This window comes from Falco naumanni, chromosome 10, assembly GCF_017639655.2.
Source record: "Falco naumanni isolate bFalNau1 chromosome 10, bFalNau1.pat, whole genome shotgun sequence".
Classification (NCBI taxonomy): Eukaryota; Metazoa; Chordata; class Aves; order Falconiformes; family Falconidae; genus Falco; species Falco naumanni.
The window spans coordinates 30,283,743-30,305,125 of record NC_054063.1 but is presented as its reverse complement, the minus strand read 5'-3'; the positions used below and the strand labels follow the sequence as shown (position 1 = coordinate 30,305,125).

Here is a 21,383-nt window from a genome sequence, read left to right as displayed (position 1 = left end):
TGGCACGGCCAGCTCAGCCCGGGCACCCACCTTCCCTGCACCCCGCTCCCCAGCACCCTCCTCCCCGGCCGCACAGCCCTCCCAGCCGCTATTCTCATAGCAAGGGAAACTGAGGCACAGAGAGAGTAGTTCAAAGCAGCACCCTGGGGCCTCTGCACCCCCAGGCTCACTCTCCCCTCCCCTCACCCCCCCTCAAAGGAGACAGGCTGGTACTTCACTCACCTCTCCCTGAAGATCTGGCTGGCCACCCGGCACAGCCCCATGCTGTGCTGTGAGGTGCTCCAAGGACATGCTTGGAGTGACAGAGGAGACGAGGAGGTGGGGATCGCTGTGCGGAGCCTGTTGCCAATTGGAGCTGGGTTTTGTTTTCCACCCAAATCATTTGACCTGTCTCTGCTTGGCAAAACACGAGTCACAACCATCACTTAACTGCATGCTTCGTTAATTCTCTCCACACCAAGAGCCTTCCCTTGGTTGCCAGTTAGACATGGGACCAATATCAAAAATCCTAGTATTCATTTTTGAAGCTCCAGGCATCGTCAGGATTGCTGGTCAGTTTGGATTTGGCTGCTTAAATTTGCTTCAGAAAGGAACCCTGGAGCTGGAGAAATACACAGCAATAGCCTTACGCACCCTATGTGCTTTGGAGAGAGCCTACATGAGAAACGTTTGTGGATTAAACAGCTATGTAAATAGATACATACTGAGATTATTATAAACGGAAAGTTAGTTGTTTGTGTTCCAGAAACACAAAGGCCTCAGCCAAGTTTGAGGCCCCGCTGCGCGGTCCCCTCCTCATGGCCAGGGTTAACCCAAAGAGCCCGACGTCCCCCAGGGAATGTGCCCCATCTTCTCCCTTTCACCTGGGATAGACCTGAGGGGCATGACGTTCAGTGACATGCCAAGGGACACGGGCAGTCCTTGGCAGCATCACAAGCTCACGCAGGAGCAGCAGCACTTCCCACTCCACACCACACCGCACATGGGGACCACAAACAGTTACTGAACTTTGTGGGCACATTTGCACAATCTCATTATTTTTTCAGCATAGTTTCCTTGGGAAACAGACCTCCACCTCAGCCTGTCTTTCCTCAGCAACATCACTCCTCCCCAACAGCCCTCCATTCGTCAGCCGCTCTCACCCAGATTTGGAAGAGGGATTGAAGTCCTGGAGATAATTTAGTTCCCACCTGCTTTGTGCAGTGAGGAAAGACCCACGGGAGCTGGCTGAGGAGGTGAGACAGCTCAGTGGAGATGCCACGGGGCAGGTGGCTGATCAAGCAGTGCCCACAGAGCCCTGCTTGCTGCCTCCCTTCTTGTCTGCGAGAGATTTTGAAAGAGAGATGGAGGAGCCAGGGATTACAGAGGTGACGGGACAGAAAACCAAACCTGCAGGAAACGACTTCATAAGGTCGGCCGTTCATGGAACAGGTTTTTTTCTTCAAGCCCAAGCACACAGTGAGCTGCACTTAAACCCAGACCTACCACGCTCCTTCAACATCACTTTTTTACAGCAATGGTCGAGGCACGGAGCATGTCTGTAAAAGGAATACTTTTGATCTGGGATTTAACCAACAGGTTGATCTCTAGAAATGAAAATTGACCTGAAGCATAATTCTTTGCTGTGAATCCTTGAGTTTTTGGTATAGCCTTTGTTATCTTAAGCATCTAATTTTGTTTTCTAAGCTCTCCCTTCTTCTTCCCTCTTCCTGCCCCCCTCCCAAAAAAAACCAAAAAAACCCAACCAAACACACCCCCCCAAAAAAAAAAGACCAAAAAAACCCAAACCGAAAGAAAGAATGCACATTTGAATTAGGGGGGGACACAAAAGGAACAAGGACCCAATTGATAGCAAATGACCACAGGACAGTGGAGGCATTACAAAAACAACAGGAGAGGTATGTCAAACCTACACAATGTCACCTGTCCCAGAATTAAGACCTCTGGCTGCCAGTCAGGAGAGCCTAAAGCGGGAGAGCCTTGCCAAGCAGGTCACAGCCTGTGATGAGGCAGGCGACCCAGAGCGCCCTGCTCCCTTTCAACACCAACATGAATCCCAGCGTGGGGACTGGAATCCTGTTTCCTTTTTCTCTGTCTCTCCCTCTCTGCCCTGTGGGCCACAGGAGAAGGCTATCCAGAAGGTTTTGATTCATCTTTGGCCACCTCCTGAAGACTCCAGCTCCATCTCAAGACTGTAAGTACTCGGCTTTGCTCCCAAGCCACTGCAGCCCATTTGCATCAGGTGAGGCAACTTTGTACAGCAGAGCCTGTTGGTCTAAGGTCTTGGTTCCAGCTATGCCTCCAAAAAAAGACCAGGGTTTAAGTCTCTCAATGCCCATTTAATTGTGTTCTCCTGAGAAGAACAGCTTCGCTGTTAGAAGATACTTTCTCCAGATTCTTTTCAAAGTCTGTACTAAACAAATCGAAGTTTTTTCATGTAATTAAGCACACAAGTGCTTAAGAAATTGCAGCATAATTGCACAAAACTGAGGGGAACAGTAGTGAGCACAGGGACACAGGAACTCCCCTGCTCACCCATCAGTCACCAGGACACTGTAGCAGCTGGTAGAAGCTCCATGTTAACACCACCAGCCTCCACACCTAGGGGTAAGCTTTCTAGCTTCCACCTTTGAAATGAAGCTTATGGGCTCTTTTTCTTTCAACAAACTTGAAAATGAAAAAAAAAAACCAAACCAAAATAAAATTACCATGGCTCTTCCAAATGGGTATCTGGGTTCTTCTTCAGCCAAGGGAAGCTGGTAGGGGAAGAAAATGCACATGCACACACTTGTGTAAAGATGCTACGTCCTCCTGTCCAGAGGAACCCAGTAAGTCATGTTACAAGCAGAGAGTAACACAGTTCACCTCCTAAAGCTTTCCACCAGCTCTACACACAGTGACAAAGACCTATAAAAGCCGCCTTGTTTTGCAGCTACACCATACAGAAATGCTATATTCGCTGCTGCTTGCTCAGCCTTTCAGCCTTGCCGGGCAGGTCTCTGCTCCCTCAGCACACAGCTCTCCCCCCATGGGGCTGGCTTCGCCTGCCCCCCAGCTGGCCCGCTGAGGATGGGGGTATCACTTTGGCACCAGGTGAAGAAAGGACAGTGCAGCCCAGCTGCCACCCCTCAGAGGTGCTTTGCAGCACGGTGTCCTTGCCCAGCCTCAGCTTAGCATTTCTTAAGCCCAGATGGTGAGAAGTAACCTGAAACCCATGTCCCTGTGCCTTTTAGAAACTGCCAGCTCGCCACCAGATACGGGACCCTTTCCTGGGAGCACCCCATTAAAATGCTAGCAGCACAACTCCGATAGTGTTGGAGATAAGGAGGAGATGAGACTCTAAGAACCATTAGTTCGGCTCTGTTTGGGCTTTGTTCCCTGTGGTTGTGTCCTTGTGCTGGAAGACACTAAATGCAAGAATTTGTAAGCACAACAGTGCATTCAGTTGTTTAAACTACATAATTGTGCACCTACTTTGTGCGTGCAAATGTTATAACCTGTTCTGCGCAGATAGGGCATTTTGACACACAAGCATTCATTACGGAGACGTGCCTTTACACTGAATTTACTTGTCTAATTATTGTACATTGAAAACAGACACCCAGCCATGCCTCTCTTCTGCATATCAACCCTGATGCCAGCGGCAATCTCTGGCTGGGAACTCTTGTCCTTACTGCGGTACACGGTTTGTGATAGCGAGCAGGGAAAGCTGTTTTTAAGAAGCCAAGGACAAGAGGATACACGGCCATGGGCAGTGCTGCCGGTGTTGCTGGGTGCTCAGTTCTCTGGCTATTTTTTTTTTGCATTGATGGTGATCTGAAAAGCCTTCCTGGAGGTACCAAAGGGACATGGCAGAGCATGTTTTCTGAGACAAAGGAGGAGGGATGCTGCTGCCCAGCTAAAGATAGCAAGCCAGCTTATCAGATCTGTAAGGAAGTAACTTAGATAAAGATAAGACAAACAAACATCAGCTGGGGATAGGGAATATCCTGAGAGAACAGTGGAAGTTCCCTGATACCAGGAGACTAAAATGATTCGGGGTGGGGGAGAAGAAGAAACAGATCGGTGTGGTGGAGAGTTAATTCGCATGCCTGCTCTGCTGTGGAACAGGTGTCTGACAGGCCATCCGGCTACAGCACCATTAGAAGAAAATGCCAGCATAATATATAAGATATTCTAATTGCTACATCTAATTATGAAGAAGAGTAAATCACCACGAAAAAATCATCTGTCAAATAGAGTATAAACACATAATTGACAATCAAACTGAGAGCTGTCATCCATCTTCAGAGGCTGCTGCCGTGTTTAAAAAGACACTACTTCTACTCATGAAGTAGAAGCGTGCTTCTGGAGTTATTGTAAAGTCCTATTAATCTGATAAATCTCTAAATATTTCCATAGATCTGATCCAAAAATTAAAACTTTGTCAAGTATATTTTCTCAAACTGAAGACCAGCAGGACTCTGCATTATCTAACTAGACTTTACTAATGCAGCTGGACAGATGTTTATAACAGTGCTTTGTGAAACATCTGGTACTAATCTAACTAAAGAATTTTTAATTAGCCACTAATTTCCTCAATAACACAAAAGTCTAGACCACCTGCCATGCCCACGGACAGATCTAACTAAGCCAGGGTCCCTAAGAAGGCAGCACGAACCTGGCAACTTGCCCCTAAAGCTCAGATTTTTATACCCTTGTTCATATCTTGCTCTTCCTCCACCGAAGGCCACGTAAACAAAGTAAAACACTCACTGTCACGCAGGGATGATGCCTTCAATCAGGCCTGAGTTACATCCCCACGAAGTGCCCCTAGGGCCTCATCCTTACTGTTTTCAGTGAGCAACTCGTAGCAATTCTCCACGCTCAGCCTGGAATTCAGCCCAGGCTCAGGAGGCCCCAGCCAGCTCCTTGGGTCGATGCTGCTGGTGAGCACAAACATCTGCCATCCCACAGCCAAACCAGTCTGCATCTCACGGCAAGATGGTCGTGTTGGCACTGGTGACAGGTCTGAGAGTAAGCTGCAGCCAGACAGGCTGCTTGGAGAAGGAATCAAGGCAGCCCTTCCAGTTTGTGATGGCTGCTCTAATGACCAAGGGTGAGATTTTGGCTTCTGCCCTGTGAAGGGAAAGCTCTGTGGATACGCTATGTGCACTCACAAGCTGCTTCAGCTACATAAAAATGCTATTAGGCTTTTCCTTGTTATTGATCCATTGCTGAGGCAGCAAGTGCCAGTTCTACTGCACAGACCCCCAACATTCCCAAACGGTTATTGGTCCTTTTAATGTATTTATCTATTTTGGTTTTTAGAAGTGAAGGGCTGATGGAGTTCAGATTTCCATTTAGGATTTCTACGGCAGCACAGCTGGGAAGCACTTTGTGAATTTATTGCGTTTTAGTGCACTGGTGGTACAAATGCTTTATCTTAAAATTAGATGAGGTTATCCAGTACCCTCTGTGAGCACTTCCACCACTGATGGACCAAGAGGCAGGACAGACTCCACATCATTGCAGTCAATCATGAGACAGACTATCCTGAAATCCATGGACTTCCTAAGCGGCCTGTTCCTGACTAGTAATGGCACTGAATTAATCTCTAATGATCTCCTTGGCTCAGGCTAAGTCCTGAATCACAATTTTCTGCCTTCTCAGTCTTAAGCTGTGGTGTTACTCTTCCTTTGTATGAAAATATGTGGTTATCCCTACTTTAAAGGTCTCTGGCGATGGCAGTACCGAATACAGCATCCACACAGGTAATTATTCAGGCAAAATGTCCATTAAATCTGTATTGCTGGCAGATAACATTGCTTACAAATTCCTACTTACATGAGTGACCTTTACAGGCAATGAAAGGTGCAGCCTACACCTTGAACTTAAACCTACACAACGCTTCTGATCACATATTTCAGTTTTAAAAAGGGACAGGCATTTCTGTCAGAAAACTGTAAGGAGACAACACCTAAGTACAACACTTACTAACATCCAGCAATGTTAGAAACTCAGATAACTGAGCAGCACATGAAAATATCATTCCCCCTCAGCATAAAATTATTGAGTTTGAACATTAACATCATTTTAACACACTGAACCTGGATGTCAGGAGCAGGTAACTGTGCATATGCATCATTTGCACATACCATGGCAGCAGTGGTACATCTGAATGTCCGTGAAACGTTTCATTTCCATTCCAATGACTTCTAGGAACAAAGTCTTACAGAAACCTCTGAAATGAGAAGACCCTCAGCACTAAGCCAAGAAATAAGAAGTTCTACCATGCTTGAACTAGTGTTTCAGCTAAAGGAAGGTTTGTAACTGTTGAAACACAAGGCTTGGACTGGAGGGGCTGATGTAGAGGACTACACTGTTTCCTGCAGTCCCTGCTGCAGTGACATTCATGTCAGGCGGAGAAACAGAGCAGACAGTCATGGATAGGATTGCCTTAAATCACTACAACTAGATTTTCCAGAGCTTTCAACTTGGTAACTCAGACCAGCCCCTGGCTGCCACACAGAGATGTTAACCGGACCGTGCCCAGTGACCCTGTACTGGCAGCAATAGATTTGCTTCCAGCATTAGGACTCTCAGTTTCCTTGGTCACCTCTGCTTGCCTCAGTTTCCCATCTCAGAAGAAAGCAGACTGCAGAGACGTCATGAGGCGTAATTTAAATCTGCAAAATGTGTTGGCATCGCTAGCTAGAGATCTGTTCTGAAAGTTTAATTTTTAGTTATCATACCCTAAACAAAAAAAAAAAAAAACAGTCAGAAACATGCAAATTAAAATTGCACCATTAGCAGAGCCTGCAAGAGAGACTATGTTTAGCTTCTTCATTAAGCAGCAGTGACAGATACAGATTGGGAACATGTCCCATAGCGTGAACATGAAGCCCAGCTTCAGTCTGAGATGTAGCAAAGCCTGGAAGAACCACAGTTGTTTGTATGCAAGTGACAGTTGTCCGCAGAAACATGAATCAATGACAGAACACGTGTGCAGAGATTGGGAAGCACATTGTTCAATCTCCTACAAAAGAGGATGGGAATACCTTTCTCTCTTCTACGCTAGTTTGTTCCTGCTGAATAAAGCTGGACATACTGCAAATTGGTCTCATCAATAATCAAGCTGGGACAGGCAAAAATAAAGTGACAGGGAGCAGGGATACAGGGCTCAAGTGGCAAAACAGGTCTGAGGATATTTTGCTCAAAAAACCATGATATTAAAACTATTCACGAGAGAGAGGCTTGAATAATCACTTTGTGTTGGTTGGGCAAGATGGAGACTCTGGGGGTGGTTTTGCCCTTCACGGTGTTTCAGACATGAGCCCTTTCCATCATCTCCCAAGCAGGTGAGCAGTAAGCAGGGTAATGGGATGGAGAGGAGGAATTAGAGCTGTTATGCCCCACAGTTGCTCACCTGTGAAACAGGAGGCTTGGGGAGACAGCACAAGGAGGCAGAGTGAACATCTGCAGGAGCAGGCAGCCCAGGCAGGCCACTACAGCATGTGAGCAGATGGAAATTCAAACTCCTGTGCGAAAGGGGACAGAGTCACAAATCTTGTGAGAGCGAGTACAAATGGCACAGCCCCATGAAAGGGTCTCACCCCCAGGACAGGGGCAGTCACGAGGAATATGAGTCAGCCAGCTGCGCAGCGCTGCCCCAGCCAAATGCTGCTGCATCCTGCATTGTCAGGGAGCTGAAAGGAGCCTCGTCCTTGAGTTGAATGAAAAATTAGTCTGTGGATGTATTCACGGGACAAGGGAGTGCAGAGACAATTGGGAGAAAACTATCTCAATACTCGCCTGGATTAATGACTCAGAGAACTGTCCAAACAGCTGTGTCTGATACCGAGGATATCTGCAGGCAGCAAAAGGCTCAGTACCAGATGCAAACACTATCTCCACCGTGCAGGCCAGCACCAGCAGCTAAAGAAAGGGGAGTTCCCTAAGAGACAGCTCTATTTGGAGCACGAGGGGCAGCAACTGAATGGCCACAGGTAGGGTAGAAAGGTCTTGATGTGCAGATGGGCACACTTACCCACTTTGCCAGTCACGTACAAAGCACGACGCTGCGCAGTATCAGAACCAGAGGGTGAATCTTGCACAACATCCTTGCTAGGGATTCACTTCTGCCCTTTTTTGATGTTCTCTGTACACAGCCATCAGCACAACTGCAGCCCGAATCTGTGTGAGCTAACGGAGAAGCTTCAGGTGGGAGCTGAAGGAAACTGTAACCCTTAGGAGGACTCGCACCTTTGTCAGCACTTTGTATGAGCAAAAAAGGCCATGTGAGGCTAAACAAGGCATTCTGAACAATTACTTACCTACTCACACACCGACGCTGTGGTGCAACCAAAATAAGTGCCCGCATTGATCAGACACAAAGAAACCAAGGCTGGCAGCGAGCTAATGACCTACCCACTGCAATACGGCCGGCGTAGACCTCTGCAAGTCCCTGCTCCTAAATACCTCTCCCAGTTTCCAGACAAATTGCACCCTTAAAACATCCTGTCTCAAAGGACAGTAAAAAGTTGTTTGTTTTTCAAGGCACAGAAGTCCAAGATCAGATGGTGAGCAACACTTCACTGCCCACCAGCCAAAGCCAAGGTGGAGCCTTCATTTCTGAAGCTATACAGGCACTGAAAACATGGTCTTGCCACTGATTTCCCTCATAATTCCCAGAGTTAGAGGATGCACTCCATCACGTTCCCACTAACATTTATTGCCCCCACAGAACTATTGGATAAACCCTTTTTCCAGCATTCCCCAGCCTGTGTTGGGAAGCCATTTTCCCATTTCTCCCAGCCTCTGTACTGTCCCGCCCGTCGCACAGCAAGCTACAGACCTCGCTACGTATATCTGCAGGAGCAGCTCCAGGCTCTGCTACTGAACTGTTCTGTAACTTCGGGCAAGTCACCGAAACTCTGCCTTAGTACCTCCTCCATGCAACACTGACCATGAACTTTCTGCAGCTCTTGGCGTGATACAAAGCTTTGGTGGCCGTAACTGAGATGAAGAGTTAGGTCAGTATAAATCCTGAGCTGTGCTTCCTTACATTAGAAATAAAACCTCCGTCAGCTGGTATTTAACCCCTTGTGAAAACCCTACTATTAAACCCATTTACCAGTAAGCACTTAACAGAATGGATAACACCGACATCACTTGCTAGTCCACGACTGGGAGTATGAAACCCCAAAGGTACCAGCACAGTGATGTTTTAGTCAGGTCTGCCACAGGAAATTTTAAAGGAATATTGGCAGCTGCCAGGCAAAATTCATTCAGGACAATCAAAAAAAAAAAAAAATGCTGAAAGAAATTTATGGTCTTCAGTAAGCAATAGATCAGTATCTCACAGAATCATCACGTATATTACAAGGAAAGGTCTATAAAAATAAGCAGTGATGAGTTAAGAGGATCATTTGCAAAGGAACAGAGCCCGTGAAGGACAATTTGGGGATAATTTCAGCTAAAAACAGGGATCTACAAGTAGACTAATTTTAAATACAATGGAAAACACAGAACTGATCCACTAAATAAAAAGTGGGGAACTGAAGAGAAGGCTTCGGATTCTGCTCAAGTGGCTGTTTTATGCCCCTTCAGAGAGGCCTCAAAGGACTAAAACAGAGCAGATACTTTGTAAGTCACTTCCCAGCTCCACTGCCGTGCATGAGGAGGGCATTTAAAGTGAAGCATTATTGTCCTCACTTGGCATAAAATTTGTGAACACCAGTTGAGAGGTCTCCAAGCCAGCCAGCTGCAGCTGAAGCGTTGCATACTACCACTCTTGGCTTTCACTCAGACCACAAGAGCATTTAATTTTAGAGAGCAAATGGAGAGCAGAGAATAAAAGTGCTGATTTCAATTGCCTTCATAAGGCAGTGTCCTAAGCTTTAGAAAAGACAGAGCTACAACATAATCAACAAAGTCAAAGATACTTCCCTAAAAGCATGCTCCTAACATTTGACCTCAGTAACAGCAGATTGAAAGATTAAGTTCTCTTTCAAGATAGGCTTGGTGAGATTCATAAAGACAATCGTCACAAACAGACAGAAGAAAATTCTGAAACTGCCTGAACTAGAGTGAGGGTCTCTGTAAAGCCTCATCCCTTCTCCCAGCACCCCACAGTTATTTGGCTTGAGCAGGGATGTACCAAAACAGTCACAGCACATCACACTAATGCAATTAATCTGGAAAGCATTACTTCCAGTTCTTTTGCTCTCCTTTTTGGTAAATCACGTCATCTCGCTGGGCCTCTTGTCTCCCCACCTGCAAACAGCATTAATAGTATTTATTTCACAGACAGCATGGTACGAGATTCTGCTAATTACCTGTCTGCGCACAGCTGTGAAATCTGCATGCACTGAGTTTTGCAGCGTGTCAGGCACATTCTGTACCTGCTAACCCTACCCTCAGCCTGCTGTGCCTCACTGTGTCGTGTCTCATCGATGTCTGTGTCCATCGCTTCCTGCGTGCAACTCTGCTCACCTTAAAAGCTGGGGGAGGAAGAAACCCCACTACATTTGTCTGACAAGATTTAGCCATACTGGCTGATTTTTATCAACTTCTGTTTCTCCTACTGCTTCATGTTCTCGTCACTAGACTCTTACCTAACCCAACTGAGGTCAGACTCACTGGCCTATAATTTCCTGAGTACTGGTGTGCTGTAGAGGCAGCTCAGCATCTTTGCAAGTGGGTTAGGGACAGATTCAAAGGGTAACATTCTGTGAGAAACAACGCTAGGTGACGGCATTCATTTAAGACAGATCTATGCTACAAGCTATGCGTGCTGTTGCCCAACTTCCTACCATCTGTACACCAAACTTTCAGCTTTATGTTAAATAGACATTAATCTCATGCTTGTATACTTAGATGGAGGCATGAGATAACACATATGTTGCTCTTGAGATGCACTTCCCCACTCACAATTTGTGCTTGTGACTGTAATGGAAATATATATTAAAATATATGTTTCTGTTCTTGTATTTGGCTTTTCGGTGCCACCCACAATTCCCAGTGCCTGCACATTCTGGCTTCTCACATCCCACTTGTCCGCTGTGCTTTGAATGTTGCTTGCTACTTGAAGTCCAGCTGGCCAGAGTTTAACCCTTAACTTCCAAGATCCTCTCCCTGGCTCTCTCTCTCTAAGCCAGCCCAGTTAGCTCCACAGCCCCGGACAGGATACTGCAAAGCATCCCCAGGAGCAGTCTGGGGGCCGGATCCCACCCGACATCAGCACCACCAGGAGGAAACAGCCAGCACGGTAACCAGGGTACTCCTTCTCCACCTTCCCCTGCCATGAAGAGCTCATCTCACCCCTTGCCATAGTTTCTCAGCAGTCAAACTTCAGTGAAGAGACCGAAGGAGACGGGTGTGGGACAAACATCTGTGAAGCAACAAGCTGAAGGTCCTGAAGCAGGCTCTGAGGCTGGGAGCCAGGGGTTAGCACATGCCTTGGGTTACTTTCCTAGGATCAGACAAAAGCCTGGAAAGCAAAAGGTATAAACCCAAACATAAGTAGGCAGCACTCAGCTCTGCCAAGAACCATCTGCAGAGACTGCAGTCACCCTGGTCACAACAGGGGATACCGGACAGTTGCCTTTAAACAGCAGCACATAGGGAACTCTTCCAGCTCGTGGCTATTTCACAGCAGTGACGAGGGCTGAGCTGTGGGGATGGTGCAAAGGGTCTGTGTGTTTCACGAAGCTATCTCAAAGGGAACAGGTGTGCTGAGATCAAGGAGCACTTACTAGCTCAGCCATTTCTTTGTCCTCCGACTGTAGCATCTCCTTTATGCCACATACCTACCTGCTTTTCCCAACAAAACTGAAAAGACTGTCACACTTAAGCTCCTATGAAAAATTGAGCGCATTAGGCCTATAAGTCTCATTTTCTGCAAAAACCTCTGCAAACGTGCAGACAGATCCATCAACATTCAGAATGTCTCACATTTGCCTTGCAAATTAGAACTGGTGCACCGAGCACTGGTAGACCATTCACGGCCTTCGATACATGCACACAGGAGCAGAATCCCACTGGCACTAAGGTGCACTGGTGCCAAGAATTCGGGGGTGGTCCAGGAAAGGAAAAATGTAGTATTTGAAAATCCTCTTAGGTCTGTCACTTCACTAAACTCTTCCGCAAGGCTCTCTGTTTCATTAACAATTTTCTCGGTATCTTCTCAATATTTTTAACTCTTCCAGAGGTCACCAAGGGAGCTTGGGTCTCCATTGCACAAGGATGCTGTACATCATGCTTCAGTTTGCAAATGCTGCAGGGCCATATGACAAATCAAGCACGTTCCAACATACACAAATGGAAGCGCATGGAGATCTGTGTGATCTGGTTTTGTAAAAGGATCCACACGTGCGAAATGACCTGACAAGAAATACAACCTCTGTAGTGGTGTATAAGGCTTCATCCTTAGGAATTATGGACTAGATTCTCAATTGGCATAAATCAAACACGGCTCTAAGCGACACCAAAGGAACATCTTAGTGGCTGACAAAGGGTTCTAATGTAAAATCAAGGCAAGAGGCAAACATCTAATGAGAAAAATGCTGATCCTTCCTTCCCAGTCCCATATCACACAGAGATGCCCCAAATATCATCTCCTGTCCTCTTTGAAAGCCACGTACTTGTGGTTTTCCCAGCCCTATTGCTCTCCCCATAAGAAATGGAAGTTAGCTACTAGAATGCTGCGAGGGACCACTCTCCTCAGTGTACACCTTGTGCTAGCTCATATCTTAACAAGCTGCAAAAGAATCAGTATTTTGTTGCTCAAAACATCATGGAAAGACATGAGAACTTCCATCGAGCCCTGCTGTAGGCTTCCCAGTGCCGGGAGCAGCACTGCTGGGAAGGGCTGCACACCGGGCTCTCTGGCATGAAGCCATCCAGCCCCACACCAGGCCCTTTCACCAGACCAGCTATTTCACACGCCAGGGAGAATTTCTCTAATTTTTGTTTTATTATTTTCTCATGTTCAAAGTCTACTTTGAACACACGCCGATTTAGTATCTTAACAAGTTATTTTATTTTAGGAAGACACATGGCAGATAAATTTCCATTAGAAATGCATCAATTTAAATAGATCTTTGGCTGGACTTTCAAATTGTTCCTAATTAATATTCCCTTTGAAATCTCTCAGTTTCCTTCGCTACTACCTAGATTTTCTGCATTAGAATATAAAACCAGTATTTCAAGGAAAAGTCACTTTTGCGTGCAGAGTCATTAGATACTGCTTCGTTACCAAGGTTTAATTTTTAAGCCAATTTTTTCTTTCTTCTCCTCTCTGAAGGACTGTCAGGCTAGTAACTTTCTCCCCTTATCTTCCTACTCACACTGCTCTTTGGCATCGGTGTAATTTCTTTCCCACATTTCTTTACTCCATGGCTTGACAGTTTTTAATGAGCCTTTCACACCTGTGGTTTTATCTAGTATTAATTCTGTACCCTCAGTTCCTCTCCCTGTCGTACAGATCAGGTTTAACTACATTGTAATCAGTGGTCCTCTGTTGCAAACTAGCCGGCTGCAACAAGGTCTTTTACCATCTCATACCAGCACACTCTTCATGCCAGCCCCTCTGCTGCCTTCTCCTCGTCTCTCCTCACCCAGGGCGCTCTCTTCTCTCTGCTTCTTCCTCCTCTTTCTTCCTCGGCTGCCCAACCACTTAACAGAACCAGCCACAGCTGCACCTTATCTACGTCAGCCAACCCACCGCCCCTGAAGCCAGCCCACAGCTGTATATTATCAATGCTAATTAACCCAGATTCATTCCTCTGGAGTCCTCTACCAGCATAAAACCAGCACAAACATTGTGGTGCCAGGCTTTGTTTTGAACATAAAGCTGTGTCGGTCACGATTACAAGGCAGCATCACGGTGACCGGTACATAGGCTAGTTTGGTGTCCCAGTCAGGTTTTTAGTACACAATTTTCCCTAATCATAAACCCACTTAAAAACCTCTGTGTTTGCTGGTGATGGGAGCACTGTTGACTAAGCAGACTGGAAATCAGGCTCTCCTTCACAAAGCTGCTTCTGGGGCAAAGCTGCCGGGTATCATAACTTTAGTGCATCAGGGGGAAAAAAAAACTTATAGCTACAGCCCATCAGGGAGGTGGGTGAAATCCGGACATTCCCAGCAGCTCAGCTGGTGCTTTTCACAAGCACCATGTTCCAGGGAGTACAAATGGAGAAACTGGGACATGACTTTCAGCTTGACAGGGAAGGTGTCTGCTGACAATGAATGAACCTCCCTATGACTTCAAGCTTTGCTGGGGAAAAAAAGACAAGATTTAAGTGCCACGGAAATAAAAATACCCCATCACTTCATTTTATCCTGTCACTCTGAACAAATGCAGTGCTTGTTTTTAAGACTACTTCTCAGATGGCCATACGATTTCCGAACAGAAAATCCACAGCGCTGAGCACTGACAGGAAAATCACTGCCCCTAGCTATTACCTAGTGAAATGGAAAATATTTGACTGAGAAAATAAAGTCCTTCATTGGAGAGCTTGAGTGATAAGCTGCAGGCAAAAAAAGCAGAATCAAATCAGTGTCAAACCTACATTCACTCCCAAGACATGTGAGCGTGCTACTTGAGCCCAGTAAAAGTCATTTTGCCAACAGGCTTTGAGCCTGTTGAAAAGAAGAAGGAAGGACAATGAAAGGAAAAAAAGAGGATTTTTAAATCAAGCGCTGAAAAGTAGCAGAAGATGCCTACAACCTGCCCTGAGACTACAAACCCAGGAAAAGACAAGGAACAAAATACAGTGATTATACCCTGTGCCTGTACTACAACAAGGAACATTTGGGTTTGATCATTCCTAGCAGGTAGAGTTCTTGATGGCAAAGCCCTGTAGGTTTTGCACTTCTGCAGCTTTATGTTGCTTCTCAGGATTTCTCATCTTTCTTTTCCCCAAATCATGTTTTCAGACTTTACAGTTGTTTTAACACATCTCAAAAATGACTTCACGGAAAACAGGTTGTTTTCTTTCTCAGCTTTCCATTGTATTGAGCTCAACCCAAGTAGAATGATGGCTACACACCACATCTTCATGTCTCAACCCCACTTCTGCTTACCAAATTCTCTGCAGAGCAAGCCCAGACAGACACTAGGTTCCAAAGCTGTCTAGGCTAATGCAACATTTAACAGGCTGTATTTTAAGCAGTGAGCACTGAATCAGAAAGTTACTGAATTCAGCTCCTGCTGCGGGCAGTAGAACTAAAAAAATTTTGTGCCAAAAGTTTTAGGTGTGAGTTACTAGTATCTGAATACTGCACCTTCCCTCTTTCGTTATGAAAGGAAGTTCAGTAGGAAAGGAAGACAGGAGCATCATTTCATTAAGCAGCCATAGTGCTCACTGTAGTTATATAGCAGCAAAGTTATCATGCACTATTTCACAGCATTAAAATGAACTACTCTCCAAGCAGGAGAAATCTTCACATCAAAGATTCAAACACCACAGGCTTTGAGGCTGCTAGAAGAGATTCTTTTAATTTTTGATATGCCTCTAAATAGTCCAAGACTTTGTGAGTTGCAATGGAAAGTGAATCAGACTGATTCCTGAAACAGGCAGAAGTAACTAGAGTCCAAGCAAACAGCAGTTCTGAAAACCTGGACATGGCAGACTTCACAAAGCCTGGCAGCGATCTGTGGAGCAGAGAATGCACTTCAAATTAATCAGTGCTTCTCTACCTGAATATTGCAATGCAGGAGTACAAAAGGGATAGAAAGGGATCCCCGAGATTGACTGTGCACATAAAGCACCTTTCAAGTTTGAACAAACTCCAAAGATACAGACCTTCCCCAGCGGGACAAGGGCCACACACAGAGCAAACACCTCCTTCTACCCTCCAAGGACTCACCCATTCTGAATTGTATTTATATTACTGATTTACATGCAGAAGTTTTGTGCTCTCAGGAAATTATCCTGAGAGAAATTCTCACTGGAGATCTAGGAGTGGGAGAGAGCCTCACTGCATGCTCTGCACAGCTAATGCCTCCCCAGCTCCGTCCTGGAGCAGCACCAGGCCAGCCAGACCCCCCAGCAGTACAGGCACTGCAGGGCACCACGGCCTCCAGCACCAGTTCTTAGGGCAGGGAAAGCCTGGGCAGACCCTGAATAAAACATCTCCTTAAGGAACAAAGTTTCCTTAAATCCTTATCAACACATGACCCAAAATGCCAGATCATCTAACGTGGAAGCACTGTCTATAAAAATATGTATAGCAGGAAACAGTATTTGCATAATATGATGCTGTTCCACCACTAGGCTTCATCTTATTCCTTAAACTTAATTTCTACCCTTTCCACCCTTAACTATAGCCTTGCTCACACCATGTGTTCGCTGCAGAAGCTACACAGAAAGCTTCTCTCAGAAGCTGGCCAAATGGATCTTACTCTCCCAAGACGGCGTCTCACTGTGCTCCGTCCTCCCAGCACCAAACCGACCAGGCACCAGCAGTAACCAATACCAGAGTGCCATCTATAGCTGCTGCACATGACTCCACAGCACAGCAGAAAACGTACATGCATGCTCTCTCCCCTTCCTGGCATGAGGAATACCTCTCACAGAACCTTCTTTCCTTAAGGGCTTGAGAATAAGAGAATTTAATCATAGCAAAAGATTTAACAGTAGCTACCCTAAGAGGGGCTCTACTTCTCGAGAGTGAGAGGCGGAGCGTGGGGAATAAAGCCCCTCTCCCCACTCTCCGCTAAACGGGAGAGGCAGAGCATATGCATACAGCCCACTGATTTCTGCTGAGGTGGCCCAAAGCCAGCTTATAAAACAGGCTTGTTACAGCTATAAGAATATATCTTCTCATTTAATACTGCATGAAAAGACAGTAGAACAGGTTTGCATTTTTAGGGCCAGGAACCAAGCATAAAGGAAAAAGAGATGGAAACAGCACTCTCCCCTCGGCGCACATCCCAGGACAGATAAACGAGCCGCCTCCACCAGCTCTCCCCAAGGGAAACCGAGCTCCTGGGGAGGTGTTCCACAGCGGTGCTGAGCTGACCCCCCAGGACAGAAAGGCTTATAGCTAACCCCAGAAACACAGCCTGAGGAAACAGGGTTTGAATAGGTGATGTGGCAGATGACGTCCTTGCCTCCTCCTGCTTCTGCCGCCGAGGCAACACGCAAACCTGCACACAGCTGCCCTCCTCCTTGGGCACTGGTGCTGCCAGGCACAGGGCGAGCCGTCGCTGGCACCCTGCCGATTCCTTCCACCAGCTCCCTGGGGTGGCCACACAACCCTCGCCACGTCAGTAACTACAGGCTCCGCTGCATGCTTGGCTGTAATGGAAAGTAAGTCCAAAAACCCCAGCCAAACAAAAACCCCATCACTTCAGAGCTGGACAACCCCACCTACATGCCCCAACCAAGCTGGCAAAGTGCTGTCAGGTGTCTGCTGGCTTCCAGCATCAGAAACTGCCACGGAACAGTTGCGTAGTTGTTCCCAAGGGTTGCATTCAGCATTCCCACCCAGCCATACTTCTCCTAGGAACGCAGAGGGAATCTTCATGCCAGGATTCAGCTCTTCAGGAGATCTTCCAACCCTGTGCTAACGTGGGTATCTAACAAGGTTCCCCTGTACCCTTTAAGGACCACACAGATTCTTCTTATTAGTCAATGAGCTTCTACCAGCTTCGGTGGCCCCGCTGTGGGACCACACGCACACCCACCGCTCCCGGTGGTGCAAGGGACACACACAGCAGACCACACAGGAGAGGAAGAGGCCTCTCCTCTCCATCACAGAGCTGCCTTGTGGGAAGGTTCCCCATAAATATGCTAGTTAGCATAAGTGCACCAAGACATGCAAACAGGCTGCTCCTTTTTAGACTCGCTGGTTGGTAGCATTTATTTTGATTAACAGTGCGTTTATTAGAATTCGGGGTTTACAGATGCCACTGGCAAGCACCCGCAACTGGGTCACTACAGAAGCTCAGTCTTGCCTAACTGGAAGGTAAAGTGCAGATTTACGTATGTGCAGTGATGGAGAGATGTGTAAAGATCACTGCTTCGGTGAAGACGGTTTACCAGTACCGGCCATGCTTTAGGAAAGCTGGTCCGTGAGAGTTTCAGGGTAAGGCAGTTAAATCAGAGCACCTTGCGCACAAAGGTACGAAACAGATTCTACTTACTCTGGGGAAAAGCAACATTTTTCACTAAGGAGTTGATGAGCAGTTGTGGGTTGATTTTTCTTTTTCTTTTTTTAAAGCAGGTTGATGATGAAAAAAAATCTCAGAACAGTATGACTATCATAAGAATGATTTCTAAAGCAGGAAGCATGACAGCCCCACACCCACAACAGCAGAAGCAGCTGCCACATGCAAGTTGTCAGCCACATACTGCAGGTCTGATCCTGCACTACTTAGAGCTACTTGGAGCTTTGACATTGTCTTCAATGCAGTGAACTGCACAATTCAGAATTAACTAAAAGCCCAGTATAAGAGAGGAAAAACAAATGGGTGGTATTACCCAAGCCAGAAGGTATTTCACGCCCCCATCTCAAAGTGGTAACTGCTACGAGAGAGCCCAGCCTGAACAGCAGTATTAGGACCACCACCACTTATACTCAGGATCTGCAGCCCTAAGAAAGGATCCCACAAGTAAGAAGTATCAGTAATTACAACAACCTCTAACCTCATCTGAAGTTCCCTGCAATATGACTTCAGTGCCTCCCAGACTCTGAACACTGGAAGAGAAATTTCTTCTTGATGCTAAGGTGGGAAAAAAAAAAAAAAGAAAAAAAAAAAAAGGAGAAAAAAATCAGAGCAGGTTGTTTCATTTTTATCTGGAACATTTCCACCTGCCCACTTCTTTTCTGCACAAAGCCTTTCCAAGTTCAGTAGAAGTCCATGCCTGCCTTTAAGCACAGGCAACATAGGAAGCTGATGGGTGTCAGGAAGATTTCCATAGCCCCTTTGCTTCTGCTACTGCAGTGGAAAGCCAGACCCACTGCTGCCAGCTGAGAGAGGACTGGGAGTAGAAGCAGCTGATTGTAGTGGCAGACCAGCAGTAATCACAGCCTCTGACCCTGCTGGTTCCTCTGGGCAAGGGAACAGCAAACCCAGTTCTCCCAGAAGGGATCCGCGGCAGCATGGCCCAGATAAGGGAAGCATTTTGCATGCATTTGAAAAAGCTTGGAGCAACTCTGCCTTACAAAATGGCAGAAACCAACTGGCAGCACCCCACCGTCCCTGAGCATGGCAGGGTCTCCCCTGCTTGCAGGGACTCCTAAGGAGATGAGATCCTTTCTTTTGCAGAGGTCAGGGCAGCAAAGCAGCTGTTTCCAAAAAAGCAACAACTCATAGCAATGACCGAGCTCTCATACCCTGCTTCACCCTGTGAAAGCAGCAAAAGCAGCGCAGGAGGGGGAAAACAAGGAATTATAAGGATTGCTCCACTTTGGGCACTGCTACGTGTTGTAAATTCCTGGTTACAGGTCAAACATCCCCACAGCTCTGCGTGGACAGCCTGGTGTTATAATTGCCTTTTCTGACCGGCACAGAGTCTGGCTGCAGGGGCCTGCCCATCAGCTCACCGTCCAGCTCTAGTGCCACCCCGGTTACCTTGTCGCAGGGCTCTAGATTCTGGTCCAAACCAAGGACCCCACTAGACAGTATAAAAAGATAGGCGAAGGTATTTTCAATGCAGAGAGCTTTCAATGCTGCAAGGAACAGCCTTGCTTTCCACACATTAGCACATTGAAATCTGTACAGCAAGCCTGTCAAACAAAGCAGCTGCTCTCTGGCTCTCCTACACCTCTCCTCAGATGGAAGAGCTTCAATTATGTGGCATGTCTGCAGGATTTTAAAGAGCTGCTGCCGTATCACATATTCCAACCTTTTGCCTTCCTCTAGGCACTGTCTAAGAAGATCTGATGCACTAGTCTGTTCATTTTCACACGGTGGCTCAAAGCAAAAGGTTGCCCTCAGAGTTTGTTTTTCACAGCAGGGGTGTAGGAGTACAAAACCAGAAAGCTACTTAGTTACTGATTCCCTGCCCCTACATTTTCAAACTGGCAAGTTACAGAAAACATTTTCTAGGAGAATATGATCAACTGTAGAAAAAAAAAAAGTAATTGAAAGTAGCTGCAATGTCCAATTTTACTTGATTTTGTACATGAGCCCTATGACATTTACACGCTTACAATCTTTAGACAAACATGACCACATCCCGTGGTTTTCAGAAGCATGGAACACCCTTCACAAATAACAGGAACATTCGTAGCCCAACTCAGTTGCTGCTTTGATACCACAGTAATGGCCATGCTAAGAGTCCTAATTAACTCCCACTGATTTCAGAGAACTAACTAAACTGGAGCCAAACCAGGTACATCAACATGTTACCTTAACTTGCAGTCACCTCCTGCTTTTTTTCCTCACTCTGGCAACATATCAACTATCACCATGCTCAGATTAGCTCCTGTTTCTAAGCAAATACTGGAAAGGTGAACCTTTCCCCCTAAAAAGATTCTATAGCAAAATTAGCAACACGTACTAAATACCTATAATCCAATAATCCACAGAATCTTCCAGAAAAAAATAAATGTAAGGAGCTGTCAGTTCAAACCATCAAATCCGAACTGCTTGACAGTGTACTGAACCTTTAAACTTCTGCTGAGAGCAAAAGACATGGCAGACACACATACAGGTCTGTAATCTGAGATGTCAAGACAGTAGGACAGTACGAAGTCTTATTTTATATGTACCAGAAATACACCGCTATGCTTCTTGTGCTGATGTAAGATAAGATTTCCTGCAAGAATATTTTAGTTACCTTGAGCCAGATTTTTATGATCACCCCTGATACTTCAGTAACCTCAACAGTTCATAGGATTAGAGGGCTTGCAGAAATGCCACTTCAGGCATTTAAGCGTTCACCTGACATGCTTTAACACAAGGAACAAACAAACAAACAAAAATATCTAGTTTGGAACTTGAGATTATCCTGCTCCAGAGCTAGCAGGATGAAAAAGGAGCCAGAAGGCCTAACTCAAGTGCCAAGAAGTACATCAGTAGTATCACACCACTTCTGTGAGATGCGGCTTACATCAGGAAGCTGGTTAGAAAAAGCGCATATATCAAGAGTCAAGGCTGAAAATCAATGTAGGTTAGCTTCACATTGCACATGAAACCTGCTCTCCACCCCACGTTAGTCTGTCTGCTGCAGATTGCTGACATATTGGCTTACATGCTCTTACCGAACAAACTGAGTCATGCTGCTTAGACTTGAAAATAAACCTTTTTGTAAAAAGCTCTGCATTCTGCAAGCAGCACAGCCGATTTCATAAAGCTGAGGCTCATGATACATACGCTCTTGCCCATTTTGCCCCCAAGACTACCTTTGTGCACCAAACTCATTTCTGCATGCAAAACGCAG

General features: G+C 46.1%; 1 protein-coding gene across 7 annotated transcripts in view; it reads right to left on the bottom strand.

The window, feature by feature from the left end:
• Positions 1-21,383, bottom strand: part of LOC121094604 (opsin-5-like) — a 44,127-nt gene that overhangs the window by 17,073 nt on the left and 5,671 nt on the right. For 2 of the 7 annotated variants that reach the window (XM_040608477.1, XM_040608470.1), the window contains exon 2: positions 223-11,473. Coding sequence is in view for 6 of the 7 variants with exons in the window: in XM_040608470.1 (XP_040464404.1) it covers positions 223-291 (69 nt within the window). In the remaining variant the exon portion in view is untranslated. Of the gene's footprint in view, positions 1-222; positions 11,474-13,548; positions 13,588-21,383 lie in introns of those variants that run through there. The other 5 variants (XM_040608472.1, XM_040608475.1, XM_040608474.1 and 2 more) reach the window with 5 other exon arrangements.